The 16,780-nt window shown below is 33.2% G+C and overlaps 4 protein-coding genes across 7 annotated transcripts; 3 read left to right on the forward strand and 1 right to left on the reverse strand.

The window, feature by feature from the left end:
• Positions 1-159: 159 nt before the first annotated feature.
• LOC125369995 (uncharacterized mitochondrial protein AtMg00810-like) lies at positions 160-974 on the forward strand. The gene is made up of 3 exons (XM_048373544.1): positions 160-249; positions 448-542; positions 674-974. Exons 1-3 carry the CDS (start codon positions 160-162, stop codon positions 972-974), a joined length of 486 nt encoding a protein of 161 aa, XP_048229501.1.
• Positions 975-2,221: 1,247 nt separating this feature from the next.
• On the forward strand, positions 2,222-3,689 carry LOC125370112. Of its 2 annotated transcripts, none has more exons than XM_048374446.1 (3): positions 2,222-2,576; positions 2,689-2,841; positions 3,417-3,689. In XM_048374446.1, the coding sequence occupies exons 1-2, from the start codon at positions 2,571-2,573 to the stop codon at positions 2,839-2,841; spliced, it is 159 nt and encodes a 52-aa protein (XP_048230403.1). In that variant the 5' UTR covers positions 2,222-2,570; the 3' UTR covers positions 3,417-3,689. The 2 variants fall into 2 exon arrangements, with proteins under 2 accessions (XP_048230403.1, XP_048230402.1); XM_048374445.1 differs by having other exon boundaries at positions 2,227-2,576; positions 2,689-2,837.
• Positions 3,690-4,384: 695 nt separating this feature from the next.
• LOC8267722 (phosphatidylserine decarboxylase proenzyme 1, mitochondrial) lies at positions 4,385-10,611 on the reverse strand. Of its 3 annotated transcripts, none has more exons than XM_048374443.1 (12): positions 10,228-10,611; positions 9,861-9,949; positions 9,571-9,624; positions 9,400-9,465; positions 8,951-9,011; positions 8,676-8,785; positions 8,320-8,573; positions 7,366-7,472; positions 6,488-6,555; positions 5,768-5,845; positions 5,196-5,318; positions 4,385-4,797 (listed from the first exon to the last, which is right to left on the reverse strand). In XM_048374443.1, exons 1-12 carry the CDS (start codon positions 10,394-10,396, stop codon positions 4,681-4,683), a joined length of 1,296 nt encoding a protein of 431 aa, XP_048230400.1. In that variant the 5' UTR covers positions 10,397-10,611; the 3' UTR covers positions 4,385-4,680. The 3 variants fall into 3 exon arrangements, with proteins under 3 accessions (XP_048230400.1, XP_048230398.1, XP_048230401.1); XM_048374441.1 differs by having other exon boundaries at positions 4,385-4,842; positions 10,228-10,610; XM_048374444.1 differs by having other exon boundaries at positions 4,698-4,989.
• A 2,476-nt stretch (positions 10,612-13,087) lies between these two features.
• LOC8267723 (inositol 2-dehydrogenase 2) lies at positions 13,088-16,202 on the forward strand. Its single transcript, XM_002530612.4, has 7 exons — positions 13,088-13,512; positions 13,602-13,772; positions 13,895-14,059; positions 14,131-14,295; positions 15,015-15,149; positions 15,593-15,690; positions 15,809-16,202. Exons 1-7 carry the CDS (start codon positions 13,336-13,338, stop codon positions 16,020-16,022), a joined length of 1,125 nt encoding a protein of 374 aa, XP_002530658.2. The 5' UTR covers positions 13,088-13,335; the 3' UTR covers positions 16,023-16,202.
• The last annotated feature ends 578 nt before the right edge of the window (positions 16,203-16,780 follow it).

The following is a 16,780-nucleotide window of genomic DNA, read 5'->3' on the forward strand; positions in this document are numbered from 1 at the left end:
AATGGGTACATTGAAAGATATAAAGCTCGTCTAGTGGCTAAGGGTTATTCTCAGGAATATGGTCTGGATTATGAGGAAACTTTTGCTCCCGTTACTAAAATGACTACAGTTCGAATTCTTATTGTTGTTGCTTCTGTTCGTTATTGAGATATAACTCAAATGGATGTTAAAAATGCCTTTTTGAATGGCGACCTTCACGAAGAAGTCTATATGGTTCCCCCTCCCGGCCTTGATCATCATTCTGGTGAAGTTTGCAAAATTAGTATGGTCTCAACCAGGCTCCTCGTGTATGGTTTGAGAAGTTTTCTACTGTGATTACTTTACTTGGCTTTCATCCTAGCAACCATGAATTGCACTATTTGTCAAATGTACTTCGGCTGGTCGAATTCTACTTTCTTTATATGTTGATGATATGATTATTACAGGTAATGATGTTATTGGGATTAGTATGTTGAAGCCCGAACTGACTCGTTGTTTTGCTATGAAGGACTTGGGTCCCCTTCGTTACTTTTTGGTATTGAAGTTGCTTCCTCTCCAAAAGGGTATCTTCTTTCTCAATCTAAGTATATTTCTGATATTTTTTAGCGTTCTCGTCTTTCTTATAATAAGACTGTTGATACTCCGATTCAGCTCAACGCTCGTTATTCTGCTTCTGATGGTTCTCCAATGCCAGATCCGAGTTTATATCGGACTGTGTTGGAAGTTTGGTTTATCTTACTATCACTCGTCCTGATATCGCATATGTTGTTCATATAGTCAGTCAGTTTGTTACTTCTCCTACTACAGTTTATTGGGCTGTTGTTCTTCGCATTTTGAGATACCTCTGTGGCACTCGGTTTCAGACTCTTCTATTTTCATCTACTTCATCTTTAGAGTTATGTGCTTACTCTGATGCTAATTGGGCCGGTAATCCCACTGACCGTAAATCAACTACTGGATTTTGTATTTTTCTAGGTGATTCTCTTATCTCTTGAATAATTAAGAAGCAGGACATTATTTCTCGACCCTCAACGGAGGCTAAATATCGCGCTATGACTTCCACTACTTATGAAATAGTTTGGTTGTGATGGTTGCTTGCTGATATGGGTGTCTTTCTGCGGCAACCGACTCCTTTACATTGTAATAATAAGAGTGATATTCAGATTGCACATAATTCGGTATTTCACGAACGGACCAAGCATATCGAAATCAACTGTCATATTACTCGTCATCACCTTTAAAATGGCACCTTGACATTGCCTTTTGTTTCTTGTTCCTTACAGCTTGCAGACTTATTTACAAAATATTTAACTGCTTCACGTTTTCGCTTTCTGTCTGACAAACTCTCGATACTTGTTACTATCACATCATAAGTTTGATGGGGGATATTAAATACTGTAATTCAATGTTTATTATAAGAGTAGTCCTTTCCTTCTTTTTAGTGTTAGAGTATAAATAGCCTTCTTTCTTTTGTTTTAAGGTTAAGTTTGTTTTGATGATGTACATTATGATTTCCTCCGTCTATTTCCTCACTTCTTGTTTTAGAAGCACTTGCTTTCCCTTGTTTGTCGTGGGCTATTATTGGTAAAGCCTGAAAAAGGGTTTGCTTCGAAGGAGACTTTTTTAACTGTCATCCACGTGCTGATATTGGTACTATTTTCCAAGACTTTAATATATTGGCTACTTCATTTGCTGAAGAGTTTCTTTGTATATGCTTTCCCTTTATATCAATATATTCCTACCTTTGTCTAAAAATAAGAAATAGTAGGATACATTTTAGATAATGAGTTTTAAACTTTTTGATAATTTATCAAAATATGATTCTATCGTAATTCACTCTTTATTTTATATTTAATAAATATAATATGATTAATTAGTACTTGTAATTTTTATCTTTTTACTAGTAAAAACTAAAGAAAAAAAAACTATTAATATTTATAAAATAAAATAAAATATAGAATAAATTAAATTTAAATAAAAGATTTTATTTTATATATTTACATATTTTTAAATACTATTTATTATAAAAATTAGTGTTTTAAACTATTTTCAGTATTTTTAATCTGGTAGGTATACGGGCTGTCTATTGTTGGGAGTTTAAGCCTGAAAATTTGAATGTAACACCTGTGTTGCTTGCTTCAAAGGTGCAAACTTCTTGGGCTTTAAACCTTTTATTGTATTTAGTTGCTGAGCTCTAATGGTAACACTTGTACCTTGTTGGGCTGTTAGCCCTTGTTAATACCAGCTCCTTTTCTGTTGAAAAAAGAAAGAGAAAACGTGAAGTTCCAGCCAGCATGGCATGAAAATTTGGTGAAACGAATTCGATTACAACACAGTAAGATCAATCCACATTGCAAAATATAAATGGCCGAAAAGACTTACCGGACCAGTGTAATAGCGGAGAATCGAGTCCAGAGAGCCCAAGATCTTGCGAGTAGAGTAGCATAGAAAAATCGCCATTGAAGTGCAAGAAGCAAGCAACATATCGATCAATCTTTATTCAACGATCAAATTGAATTACCATCTCGCTCTGGGTCTCGATCTCCACAAGCTGACCTAGCCGAAAAGGAAATTACATAGAAAACAAAGAAATGCCTGTGAGTGTCTCTCCCTCTCTCTCTCTCTCTCTCTTTATCAAAATCATCGATCCAGATCTATTAACAAATTTTGAATTGGTTTCTTTTGGGGTATGATGTGGTGTGCGTGCAGTACAGGGGAATAATGGAAGTGGAGCCGCCGAGTCCATTGAGATACATAATAGGAGCAGCGATAATGATGATAGGAGTAGTCTTACCAGTCGGTTACATGATGTTTCGTAACAAGCGTGTTCCCTCTTCTTCTTCTTACTCCAAACAGACGTAGGTGTGCCTTTGCATATTTTCATTGATTTTCTTTCTTTCTTTCTTTTAAAAAAAAGAAAAAAAATTATGCTTATACTTGATAAGTTACAAACTGACTCTGTATTCTGGTGTGTTTCTTTGAATTAAGTGTTAAATTATCGCTTATGTCCTGGTTAATTGTTTTTACTATTCAATTATCAACGGAAAAATGGGTATTTTCTTGTTAATTAGTAGCTGCATCAGGTGCTCTTGTTAATTCCTCATCCTAGATCTGGAGTGAAGGCTTCAAGTTCAAAAATATGTATTTATAAATATAACAAGTGATTTTTCATACTGGACGCATGCTTGGTCTAATTTGCATGCTTTAAGAAGTTAATGCCAACTTGTACCCAAAAGTTTTCTTTTTGTTGTTGATGGTAACATAATTATGCATAAACATTTGGATGCTCTGTTTTATTATCACGAAAGTCTGGGAAAGATTGGAAATTCTAATATGTTTCTTTTTTGTGTTTAAATTTTATAGAATGTGAGTTATTATTGTGATTATTGTTTATCAACCCAAGAAAACCAATATTAGATGGATTTCAACATTCTCAGGAACAAAGTTTTGATATAGACAGATTGGGACAAGAGACTCTTAGATACAATTCATGGCCGGTTGAGTTATGAAGAGAAAATGCAAAAGCAGGTGGTGGTCTTAGCTCGTCTGAAAATACAAATGTAAATGCATTGAAACTACAATCTTGTTAGTATTGATTTTGTGGGAATTCTCATTTGAGTTTATAAAGTGTATGGTTTGAATTAGGACTGCTATTTTTTAATCTTTGTACTTGGCAATTCTAATTACATGAGATTTGTGGTTTTATTCAATCTTTTAATCTTTGATATGGAATCAAATAGAGGCTCTATACTGATGTCCAATATGGACCCCTTATACTTTTATTGTTCTTAATTTTGTTGTCATAATTTCCCAGTTGTCTATATGAGAATTCTGAGAATATAGCTGCTCCTTTCATCATGTCAACAAGGGCAAGAATTGCTTGTTATCGTTTTTATTGCTTAGGACTTTTTGAGCAATTGTCAACAAGGGCAACAATTGCTTGTGTGGTGCAACATGTGCTTCGTTGCATTATTCGTTTTCAGTGGACTAGAATTGGGAAATTAGACTGTAATAATGGTATTGTGTAATTGAAGATCTTTTTCCTTGAGAGTAGGCTGATGGGATTATGGATTAATGCTTGTTTGTCAGAGTTTTAGTCCAGTACGTACTGTGCTAAGAAAGACGATGAGGTGTTATGTCATGTTTCTCAGGATTGAGTATTGAGCACTCACTATTTGGAAGGGGGAAATGACTTGTAAATCTACTGGTTTAGAAAAGTTTTAAATGGTTGTTGATACAGAGTCTCAGCGCACTCTAGCGTCTCTACCCTGATAAGTCGGGAATACTTTATGCATTGGTGTTCAACTGTCTTCATTCATCAATTTTGGGCTGAGAATTCCATGAACTTGGTTTTTGACAATAATTTGTCAGCAAGCATCCAGAGCAACTTAGTAAAACATGGATGTACAAAAGAAAAACCAAATATAACATCATAAGAATTATAAAGGTGCTCCAATTACACATTGACCAATGAATTTATGTCACATCATGTAAAAAGAACCCAGGGTGCTCAAGAATCAAATTTTGATTTGCACTCTGTTGATCGCCCCCAAAAAGGAGTAAAAATCAATCCAAGACAGGTTGCTAAATAGTATCGGTACAAAATCTTACTATAGCATCAGTGACTGGTCTTTCAAACTATATTTGCTCAAAGTATTATACAAGGCTCACAATTGGCAATGTACCACACAGGACATCCTTCTACAAATCATGCCACCTCCCCAATGCTTCTCCAACACGAACTCTATCCCCACGTCTGATATTGAACCTGAAGTCTGAGGATGGGACCCCGTCCTTCACTGGCTTTAATGTGGGAGCCTGGAAGACGAGCACTACTGTTGATCCCATATTGAAAGCAGCCACCTAAAAGCATCAAAAGCATGATATAATGAAAAAAAATGTGCCTGCGCATGAGGCTAGCTTTTCAGAGAGATACTTCAGTGGGTCCATTCTTGCAAGGGTTCGCTTGGTATGGTCTTTGAAAGACCTGAGAATCAATGCTGCTTACACCTAGGGTAACACTATGAGGGTTTCTCTCATTTGGGAATCCATCCATTTGCAAAAGAAGAATTATAGCATAACAAACAGCAGGGAAGCTATGCTTCTAATTCAATTATGGAGTTACTCTTTAAGAATACCCAAAGTTAAAGCAGGAGTTTTGTTTCTATCAAGCATCAAAAGCAAGGGGAAAACAAAGAACAGTATGTATGACTAACCTCATCCCCTTTCTTCAGTACTTTACCAATGCCTTCAGGGTCGTACACCCGTTCTTCTGGGGGCTCAGTATTCAATAACTTTTTTCTTGGCAGATTTGTCCGAAGTTCTGGTTCGATGAAGAGCTGCAACATACAAGTTTAGACTAAAGTCAACACAAGAGGTTTCTCAAATAAGAGAAGCTCAGTGACAACCTAGTGAATTAGGTTTTTTTATGGAGAATACATCAATTCCTTTTTTAAGTGATTGAGGTTTGCCTTTATTTTAGAGCTAAGCTGCATATAAGTTATGCTCTCTCTCTCTCTCTCTCTCTCTCCCTCTCTCTGTATTTATTTTGGTTCTTCAGGAAAGGGTTGAAGCATCAAACCTATAATCCCTATTATTCAGGTCTACTAACTTACCCAATCGCTGGAGTTGGTAAACTTTCTATTATTCAACCCATCACAGCAGCAAAAGGTTATGAGGGGGGTATGGGAACTGTGTGCAAATTATATGCATGCAGAAATGTATAATGGAGGTTGAGTGGGGGTATAGGAATTATTGTTAAAATAAGCATTTCAAAAAGCCATCTGACCTCAATTGACCCAATATTTGTAGCACCTATTGCAGCAATGGCCATGAATCCTTCTTGCCACAAACCCTCCAGCACAACCTGGTGTCAGCAGTTTTGCAAAAGCAAATTATGAAACCCCAACAAATCCAAAGATGGAAAAAAAAAAGTAATGTACATTGACGAATTACGACACTAATTATATTCCACTTCAGAATAAAACAGAGCTTTAAGAACATTCAGGATCACTGGATCATGCAAATTCAACCCCACGTTTTAGTGGAGTAGCCAAATTAGTGCTTCAGATGAAAAAACATGGATAAGTTAAGTCAAACTCATAAATCAAGTCACTGAAGACTCAAAATTAGGAAAGAAGCAGTTCATGGCATGTGTTACCATATTAATGAGAAAAGGAAGTAAGTTTTGGGTAGCACATCGTCTAATGTGTTGTAAAGCTTTGTCTACTTCTAATCATGAACATAGTAAATGAGAAATCCATATCAAATTACAGATTATGCATGAAAAATGATCTTATTCATGCCATGAGCTGTTTCTTCATTTTGCATATTTTGTTTAATTTCATGTCTCTCCATTTGTTTGTATGATAACTGACAGATGTATTTAGGTAAATTGCACAACAATCTAATGAGAATAAATACTATCAAATATAAGAAAGCAATACTGAAGCTGCTATGATAGTGACAATTGAAGTACAAATAAAGTTATCTAAAATATCATAATTACCCTTTCATTTTCTGTATAAAGATTTCTGATTGTTCTTGTAGCACGCTCATTCATAGGAAACAGATGCCCTATAAAACAAAAAGAAATTATCAGCAAAGAGAATCAGGCACCTTTTAAACTACTGGGATTTGATACTTGTAGAATCATTCCATGCAACAAAATTCTCAAAGTAACCTGGATAAATTCTACAGACGTACAGCAATGGGAACCAAAGGCACTCAGTTTAATATGGCTAATCCAGATTCAGTATTCCATGATGCAGAATAGTACATTATTCCCCAGGTCAGGCCCATCCAGCCCGTGGTGTGGTCATTCTGCCTGGTCATTTTCCTTTCTAGTGTTCATTGTTAGACTACCTTCCCAATGATCACATAAGATTTTGTTATATTTCTTGCTAGACATTGCTGAATTGTGCAAAATATTTGTTAAAGTAGAGCAGAATGTCTGTAAAGAACAGGAAATGCAGCTTGCAAGGGAGATGAAATAAGATGGTTGGGAGCAAAGAATTTCAAGAAAGAGACGAGGTATGGCTATTCTCATATTCTATGAGAGAACTCTATTGATGATTTACTGGTGCTAGACAAACTGCCCTAGATCTTCTTCCTACCCATCCTCTTGCTCTACTTGAATTACTATTTTGAAGGTCTTTTATTGCTCACTTGCCATCACATTTTTATACTTCTTAAAAATAAAATATAGAAAACAAACATCCCAGACGAACCTAAGGATCCAGTCTGCTATCAGTTATAACATTCATCATGTTAAATAGAATAACAGTGATGCCCATGTCAAAGAAAGAAAAAGGAAAACATAGTACATTACATAGCATAACTATCAAACAAGTGAATTATCCAGATGTACAAAGCAAACATGGTAACCTGCAAAATGCCGGCGGACAAGAACATTCCATTGAACTGGTGAGTGTATGCGATGATAGTCTCCAGGCCTCAAGTATATTACGCAGTAGTAAAGACCCTTTGTAGGACTGCAATCAACGGTTCCAATGTGTAAAATTATATACTTTAAACATCCATGAAAGACAAATAAGAGGTGAATTCAAATGGTTGTTGGCTATGGTCCCAACAGAGAAGGAATCATCCTAAATATAACCCAATGCATAAACGAGCTAAACTTGATTGCACCTAATGATAACATGTTCTAGCAAAAGTTTCAAAGTAAATTAGTACTATGATAACATCAAATCAAGCACTCAATGCCTTCATAAGAATTCTGTTCTCAAATTTATATTTAATCCTTAACATATATGCTGAAAATTGATAATACATAAAGCATTATGTGAAGCAAAATAAGTGTATATCTCCAAATAATAAATTGTTCAACTGAACAAAACTTTACTCCTGTGCAGTTTATTTGTGGAACTCCTGATTTTTTTACATGCATTTGAAAAGTTTAGCAAATATGTTGGCAGTTCACAAATTTTGACATTCAAGTCATCCACAAAACCAGTGAGATACAAAGAGCCATTCTGCTCAAGCCATCTACTAAGGGAAACTTAATTCTCTTCCTCTTGATTCCAACTTGCAATAACATAATTTCATGAATACTGTAGCAGACTAATATTTTCAATGAAAATCAGAATTATAAAGCACTTGATTTGAAGCCTATGAAAGATATCTTCTCCAGTCAAACAAAATGACCATATTACATACGAGAAGCATAATATGCAAAGTACTTCAAGGTTAATCTGAAGAAAACTTTTAGGCAATGAATAGCCTTAGCAGTCATCAATCCACAAAGTTGACTCTCTCATTCTTCTGTATATATATTAGTAATTGACAAATCAACAATTAGACGTGTCAATAAATGATTACCATGCAGGCACATTTTCCCTGACTTTAGGAAAAGCCAATGAAATTCTCCACCATGACTTCTTGTTGTTCTCTTCAAGATTGCTTTGTTGTTCACTTCTCTCCTCACAAATGTCCCCTTCAGCTATCATAGGAAGGAAGGAACTAGCACCAAGAAGAGTAGAAACAGAATAAGAATGGCCTTTGACTTGCTCTATCATAGCTCCTGATCCTTTCAACTCCCCAAATCTTAAAATAGTGCCATCTACAGGACTAACCTGAATAAAAAAAGAACATTTCCATAAAAATTTTACAGCAGTTAGTAGGACATCTAACAGAACAACTTGGACAAGTAGTACAAGCAGCTTGTTACCAGTTACCAGACAATGTGGATCAGGGTCTATAGGCCTGGAACCTTCTTTCAACCCACGAACAAAAAATTCTCTTAAAGAAGCATATCTGTCGAGAGGGAGAGCTGCTTCTTCTAAGTCTAAGAGACAAAACAATGTTATTAACGTACTGCATTTTCTTCATTTTTGGAAAATCATTCGCATATTATGCCATTGTTATAAGATATTACAATGATCAACAATGCAATATATCTTCAGATCAGGCAGTAACAAAAGAAAAATACTAATACATATATCAATCATACTTGAATGGAACGCTCGAGCCCAAGATCTGTAGACATACGGACGCACCCAGGGAGGAAGTTCCTGAAAACATGTTCCCTTAGCAACTTGTATTTGTCATGGCTTAATGGTCAGGACAGCAGTGTAAAAAGCAATGACCGTCAGTTTTCATAATATAATCAAACAGCAGCATTTAGACTGTGAAATATTGCTTGAACAGAAAATTAAGCTAATATAATGAATAAAATCAATGACATATCACCTGAGGTATAGTTAAGTTCTTTAACCTCCATTGAATTAAAAAATAACTTAAATTCACAATTACCCACTCTGACACATAACATAGTTTTACCAACAACTCTGTTCCTATTATACCAAAAAATGCATTGGACAAAGGGGGAGAGAGAGAGAGAGAGCAAAGAATTGATCATAGAACTATATTGTCGCTTCAGGAATAGGAAATAATACTCACCACATTTGTCAAGGTACCCCAAAATCTGGAAATGGAGCGTAAAGGTAGCATCCTTAAAAATGTAGCCTAAAATTGGAATTGCCATAGAAAGCACTTGTTAGACATGTCATTACAGCATATGAATAGTTGAAACCAAATATCAATTCATGGGCAATCAAATAACTGAATTACTTTAAAGTCAGGCTGAAACTCTATTTCAATTCCTTTCTCCCGAGCCTCCTCTGTCTGCCCAAAAGAATAAAGAAAAAGAGAGTGAGTAACCAAAATTAGTAACAAAGTAATCATTATCTGAACGCCAACATACTGCTTATTAAACTCCTCAGGATTATTACACAAAGCAAATATAACAGGCAACAGAAGACTGTAGAAAAATACAAGCACTTAAGGAATCATAGGAATGAAACAAGATAACATATTAACAGCAGCAGTTGTATGTTTCTTCATGCATATCAATTAGGTACCTTTTTGTCTTCGTAGAGCCGACGAGCGTGTAGAGCACCAAGCATGAGTATCGTAGCCACAGTTGCACCTGGCAACAGCAAATGGCTACCTGCATAGATATTAATTAATGAGCTTCACATAATCACATGTTTTGCATAGATACTAATCAAATCAATTAATAAACACCGCCAATTTGCTGATTGTCTATTTGTTTTAGAAATGTTGTTTGAACCAAACAGCAAATAAATTAAATGAACAGTAGAAATACGTTAGCACACTATAATTTATCATTTTCACCGTCACTGCGTTTAAGAACAATAAAAAATATCAGTTTTTTTAATACTATCGTCCAAACAATGCCCCGCCAATAAAATTAATGTAACTGACCTTGGGAGTTGTTGCTGCTACCGCTTCCATTGAAAGAAGCGCGCGCTTGAGACGCTGTTTGAACCTTTTTAAGAAATGAAATGAAGAGTTGGCGTTGGTGATACTGGTGGTGGTTCAAGCGTAAATTATGAGGGATGATAGGGACTTTTTGGGAAAACCGAAATTTCATCTTTCTTCTGTGGAATGGTTTGATTCGCAGGGATAATTTGTTTCGTTAGGGTTTTCCGGCAGGGTTTTTAAAGTTTCAATGAATGCATGATTTGTGAGTGAAAAGTACATAAAACGGCAATTACCTGCACCGTTTTTGCACTATATTACCTTGTTTTCTCTTCTTCTGAAACGGCTATTTTTCCAGTTGTCACTGATATCAGGGCATGATGCTTGAGGCTTATATTTAACTAGCAATTGGGGTGTCAATGGATAATTATTGATAATCTTTTAATTAAATATTCTATTTGAAATATTTTATTTTAATTTTATAATACATATTATAAAAATAATTATATTTATTATTAATTTATTTTAATAAACATGTAATATTATTATTTTATTTTAATAATTGAAAATTTTAATAATTATAAAAATATGAAATATAAAAATATGTATAGTAAATTAATAGAAATATATATTATTAATTTTCTATTATATTTAACTATTATTTTATTTTAATAAATAATTTAAAATATTATTTTATTTGATCAGTATTTAATATTATAATATTTTTATTTTATTTAACTATCATTTAATATTATAATAAATTATTATATAACCATATCAAAATTATATATTTTTATCAAAATCTTATCCGAAATGTTGTTAAGTGAAGTTTTATGAAAAGATTTGGCCCAATATATATATATATATATATATATATATATAACAAATATAATGAATTTAATTTATTATTCTTAATTTGACATAAATTAAATAAATCAAAAACATGTTATATGTAATTATAAATTTTTTAAAATATGTTTTATCTATTTTATGGAAATAGGATTACCGGCTCATCCGATCGGTATATATATTTTATAATTTATTTTTTAAATATAATTATAACATTATGAATCACCATAAATCAGTTATTACCAATATTATCTAGTAGCCAATAATGAAATTTTGGTGACCAATTATTAAATTTTAATTATTACAAATGTTGACAAAACTATTTTTTATAAATATATCTAAATAATTTATTTTAATATTTTATTTATATACTAATTTTTATAAATAGATTAAATATTAAAAAATTATATATACTTTTATTATAAAATATATAACTATGAAATAATTTTATTATATACTATATTTTATTAAGTCATATATTAAACATAGTCTTAAATAGAATATATAGATTCATCTCACACAAGACATGGCATAGTTTAATAAAAGAATTGCAAATTCTGATTACTAGGGCTTAAATTTATGGTATATAACTTTTCACTTTTATTAATAAGATTATGAAATATTATAATAAAACATTAATTTCAACAATCTTTGGTAGTTATAACAATTGTATTCTTGAACGAATTCCGATTATAATATGTTGCAATGTTCTATTGGTTTTATAATTATAAAATTAATTATTACTCAATGTATTTCAAAATTTCATAATTGTATATATGATTATGCACTCAAGCTATAAATGAAAATATATAATTGAGAAAAATCAATTTAGCATAAATACAGAAAATGGTTTAAAATACAATAATTTTAAAATTAATAAATCTTTCATGCATTTGTAATTAAAAAATGGACGAAAGTATAAAAATATATTTTATGGATAAATATTTTTGTATTTAGAGGATTGTGATTATTTTCGTAAAAAATAAATATATTGCGGTATAGTTTTTTTATATTTTTACCATCTTACAAATCAATATTTTTAAATTTTTATAATATAATATTTATTTTTAATAATAAAACTATTTTATAGGTGACTTATTATTAAATCAACTATCCTGATTTTTTTAAAATATTATAATTTTATTTTAAAAATTATTTTATTTTATTTCTAATAAAATTAAAAAATATAATTAATTTCATTATATATAAATTCAATGTAATCAGATTTAAATCGTATAATAAGTGACTTTATTATAAAAGAATAAATATTATACTAATATTAAATCAAAAAAATAAAAGATATTAATTTATAATGTAGTAAAAATATAAAAAAAATGTAAATCACATGATATTTTTTTATTACAAAAAAAATTATAGTCCTCTAAGTGTAAAAATTCCAACCCACAAAGCACCTTTTTTTTACTTTTTCCCAAAAAATATTCACATAAAAGTATTAATTTTACAAAAATTAAAATTTTACTTATAGTATATTAAAAGTTTCTATATAAAAAGCTGCTTAAAATTCAAGTAAATATCACGAATAAATGATTTTTCATATATATAAAATCTTACTGTTGGACTGTGGCGCTACCGCGGAACCTATCTCCATTATTCACTGTATTATCGATTCAATATATATTCTTAGGTCATGTTTGATAAAACTAAAAATTAAATAAGCTTTAAATTTTAAATATTGGATATGATAAATATTCAGGTTCTTAAGTGAATCAATCTATTTGATTATTGTGATTACATATAATTATTAAATTTTTTATTATGCATTATTTAATTCTATAATATACAGTTTTAAACTTATAAAAGGAATAAAAGTTACAAATAAAAATCTATCATACAAATGGATTGTAGTTTTATATTATCTGAGCTTCCAATTCTCAAACTGGAATATAGAAATACGAGAAAAAACAAAAAAAAGAAAAAACAAGAAGCAAGGATCCCAATAAAAGGTACTTCTAGAATGGAATCAAAAAATAGAAAGGAGTCCCATAATCTACAATGAAAAGAGCCATTAAAAAAAATTGTTAGCGAGATAATTACTCTTTTATCAGTTAACTTTATATAATGTACTACCTATTTAATGATTTTTCCTAGTAATTCAACTTCAATTATCGCCGAGCCGATAAACGCCATAACTTGACCAAAATGAATTATAGACAGAGAAACGAAGACAAACTAGATACAGTGGCAAATCGGAACAAGAACTGAGAAAAAGGAAGCAACCAGCTCAGCTCAGCTCTTTAACCCATGTCAGATACAGTGAAGTATGGGATCATAGGAACAGGGATGATGGGTAGAGAACATCTCATCAATCTCCACCATCTTCGCCACCAAAACGTGGCTGTTGTTTGTATAGCTGATCCTCACGTCCCCTCCCAGCAACTCGCCATTGAATTTGCCCAATCGTTTGACTGGCCTCTTAAGGTTTATTCATATACACGCTTCCTTTGCTTGGAAATTTCCTTCTATAATTGGATATTTGTTTCATTTTGTTACTCGATGATTTGCATTAGGTATTTTCAGGGCATCAAGAGCTACTGGATAGTGGGCTTTGTGATGCTGTGGTTGTGTCATCTCCAAACATGACTCATTATCAAATCCTTATGGATATTATTAATCACCCCAAACCCCATCATGTGCTAGTGGAGAAGCCACTGTGTACCACTGTTGCTGATTGCATGAAGGTCTGCCCACATGGTTACCTTAGAAAGAAATGAAAAGAAAAACTAAGCTTATGCTCGATGGTAATGCATATTTAGCAGTTGTTTGATCATTCTGTCTTATTGGATGCTAAATTTATTATAAGGTTGTAGATGCTGCTAGAAAGAGGTCAGATATGCTCGTGCAAGTTGGATTAGAGTACAGATACATGCCACCAGTTGCTAAGCTGATTGAAATTGTCAAAGGTGGATCTCTCGGACAAGTCAAAATGGTGGCAATCCGGGAACATAGATTTCCATTTCTGGTTAAGGTAAATAGCGCTAACTTAGCTTTTGAAGTTGTCATTGCAGCGTCAATGTTCTTGACTAATGCTTGTATTAGGTTAACGATTGGAACCGCTTCAATGCCAACACAGGGGGGACTTTGGTAGAGAAATGTTGTCATTTCTTTGATCTTATGAGGCTGTTTGCAGGTGCAAATCCTGTTCGAGTCATGGCTTCAGGAGCTATAGATGTTAATCATAAAGATGAAGTCTATGATGGGAAGGTAAATTTATGGTCTTAGCAATTTGATGAAGATCCTGTATACAAATTTTCCTGAGAAAAAGTCGAGTTTATGTTTTTTCTTTGTGAGGTTATACTGCTGCTGGACCTAGAGAAGAAAATGAACAAAGCATGCTCTAAATTGCTGTTAGCTCAAATCAATGAGCAATAACCTGGATCCTAATTTATCTGTAGCCTATTCTAATAGAATTCATCATTCTGTGCTTCACTATGTATAATAATAGTTTTGGTCTACAATTTCTCAACCACAGTCTTGCATATGAAATTCAATTTCTCACAGAAAAGAGGTTTAACTACAGTCTAATCAAGCAATTAGCTGGTCGTTTTATGCTGGGCGATGGAAAGTTGATGATGGTGAAGTTACCCTGTGCTTATGTTTGGAACAGGGCTTTATCTCCTGATCTTGTAGTAATGTCATCTGTTTTTGCCAGTTGTTTGAGTGTAATTGAACCAAGATGACTGTCCAATCCTTGTTGATGTCCTTCTACGAATTTTAGGACAATTTTGCACTTTTCTTCACTTTCCAGTTAAGTAATTCATAAGTTAACTAATTAGATTGACAGTTTTTGAACTCTTCTATATTTGACTTTTCATGTTTTGAGTTTAGACTGTTCAAAGCTTTCTTAGCAGTAGTTAGGAATTTTTCCATTTGGTTATTTTGAGGTAACCTTTATCCTTTTGATAAATTTGATCTGGATTCAGGTACCAGACATTATTGACAATGCATATGTCGTTATCGAGTTTGATAATGGTTCTCGGGGAATGCTTGATCTTTGCATGTTTGCTGAAGGGAGTAAAAATGAACAAGAAATCTCTGTTGTCGGTGACATTGGAAAGGTATTGAATCTTTTCCTCTCTCTTCCCCCTCACCTCCCGTGCATACACATTTGATTGGCACTGATATACAGATAGACTCTTTCATCTGGCAATAGACACCATAGGATAGGGTAGGGCAGAAGACGAACAGGCGGGCCTTCCAACCAAGTGTGTGAGGTCGGAAGTTGGAACTGAAGAAGGTTACCTGGGAACTGAACTCTCTCTCTCATTCTTTGATAGGACAGTGGCAACAAGCTTCTATAGACTGCTCAGCCTGTCCTGTTTTTCTCACTTCATATCTTTTGGGTGGATGCAGAGTTAACCAAGCGACATATCCAACTGTGGCCTAAACTTTGTACATTTAATTAATTCAATGTGTGATTCATATATTGAAGTGCTTTATTCTGGGGTATGCTATGCCTGTTTTTGAGCTCACTTTAATTCCACCTATTACCTTGCAACAGGGGGAGGCCTTTGTTCCTGAGAATATTGTGCGCCTTGGTACTCGAGTAGCAGGTAGAGATGGTGTTCAAACATTCAAAGCTGAGGATGGCCGAATAAAGTGGGTCTCCTTTCTTACATTTTATTATTTTGTATTATTAACTTGCTCGTGGTCATTTCTTAAATTACAATCGTAGACTGTTTTTAATATGATTCTTAAAATCTAACTTGTTTTGCAGATATGATGGACTGCATCATGGTTCTAGCTATTTGGAACACCTTAACTTCCTATATGCAATTCGTGCTAAAGGTGAAAAAGCTCCTGCAGTGGATTTGCAAGATGGTTTGATTTCAGTAGCCATTGGAGTTGCAGCGCAGCTTTCTATTGAAAAGGGTCGATTTGTTATGATTAGTGAAGTCATGGATGAACATCAGCACAATGGTCCAAATTGAATCCTGATTTTGATGACTCTATTCGTTGGCTGTTTCAGCTCTCCTGTTGAACATATTAATGTACTCCATCTCCTCCCTTGAAATACTCGTGTATAAATTACAAAAGAGGAGTAGTGATGTTGTATAAAGATTACAAAAACCTGTCAATCATTTACAGAACCTGCTTACCGCATTCCCTAACCTTCAGTTGTCAGCATTATTTTCCTGTATTAATATGCTTTCTTCTGCTGCACAAATGCTATCCAACTTATGAATGATTATTATTTCTTTTTGTTCATGATAATACAAGACAATGTCTGCTTTACCGCTCTTTTAGATCATTACTTTGTAGGTGAGAATCATGCCTGCTTGACAAAGCTTTTTCAGTCTCCCAATAAACTTTATGAATCGTTTCCCCGACGGTGGAAACATGGGAACAACAACTCCGGAAAGAGTGAGAAAAAGAAGTAGCTATTAGAAGTTTGAGTTGAAATGCTAGATTCAGTCAAATTGATCATAATTTGTCAGTTTCTTTGAATGTAAAACATTTTCTCTTGTAGGAGATTTAATTGTCAAAATCGGCAATGAAATTGGAATATTATTGGACTCATTATTCATTTCTATTCGCTTACTGATCTTTTCAAATTTCTCGTCATTCAGGTAGATTAATTATGAAGGCAATTGCAGTAATTAAATAGAAGTGGTAATTTTCTTGTGTTAATGGAATTTTCTTTTTCTTCAATTGAGTGGAGAGTGGAGACCATTCTCAACATTCTCTT

Source organism: Ricinus communis, chromosome 5 (assembly GCF_019578655.1).
Source record: "Ricinus communis isolate WT05 ecotype wild-type chromosome 5, ASM1957865v1, whole genome shotgun sequence".
NCBI lineage: Eukaryota > Viridiplantae > Streptophyta > Magnoliopsida > Malpighiales > Euphorbiaceae > Ricinus > Ricinus communis.

What these genes read in the sequence shown, in the direction of transcription:
- LOC125369995 (XM_048373544.1), top strand. Translation starts at nt 160, where the DNA reads ATGGATGTTAAAAATGCCTTTTTGAATGGCGACCTTCACGAAGAAGTC. An exon ending in TTGATCATCATTCTGGTGAA is followed by an intron (nt 250 to 447) that starts GTTTGCAAAATT and finishes TATTGGGATTAG; the next exon opens with TATGTTGAAGCCCGAACTGA. An exon ending in GTTGCTTCCTCTCCAAAAGG is followed by an intron (nt 543 to 673) that starts GTATCTTCTTTC and finishes CTCCAATGCCAG; the next exon opens with ATCCGAGTTTATATCGGACT.
- LOC8267722 (XM_048374441.1), bottom strand. Translation starts at nt 10,396, where the DNA reads ATGAAATTTCGGTTTTCCCAAAAAGTCCCTATCATCCCTCATAATTTA. An exon ending in GGGGTACCTTGACAAATGTG is followed by an intron (nt 9,012 to 9,399) that starts GTGAGTATTATT and finishes ACATGTTTTCAG; the next exon opens with GAACTTCCTCCCTGGGTGCG. An exon ending in ACCCTGATCCACATTGTCTG is followed by an intron (nt 8,574 to 8,675) that starts GTAACTGGTAAC and finishes TTTTTTATTCAG; the next exon opens with GTTAGTCCTGTAGATGGCAC.
- LOC8267723 (XM_002530612.4), top strand. Translation starts at nt 13,336, where the DNA reads ATGTCAGATACAGTGAAGTATGGGATCATAGGAACAGGGATGATGGGT. An exon ending in CTGTTGCTGATTGCATGAAG is followed by an intron (nt 13,773 to 13,894) that starts GTCTGCCCACAT and finishes ATTTATTATAAG; the next exon opens with GTTGTAGATGCTGCTAGAAA. An exon ending in TTGTCGGTGACATTGGAAAG is followed by an intron (nt 15,150 to 15,592) that starts GTATTGAATCTT and finishes ACCTTGCAACAG; the next exon opens with GGGGAGGCCTTTGTTCCTGA.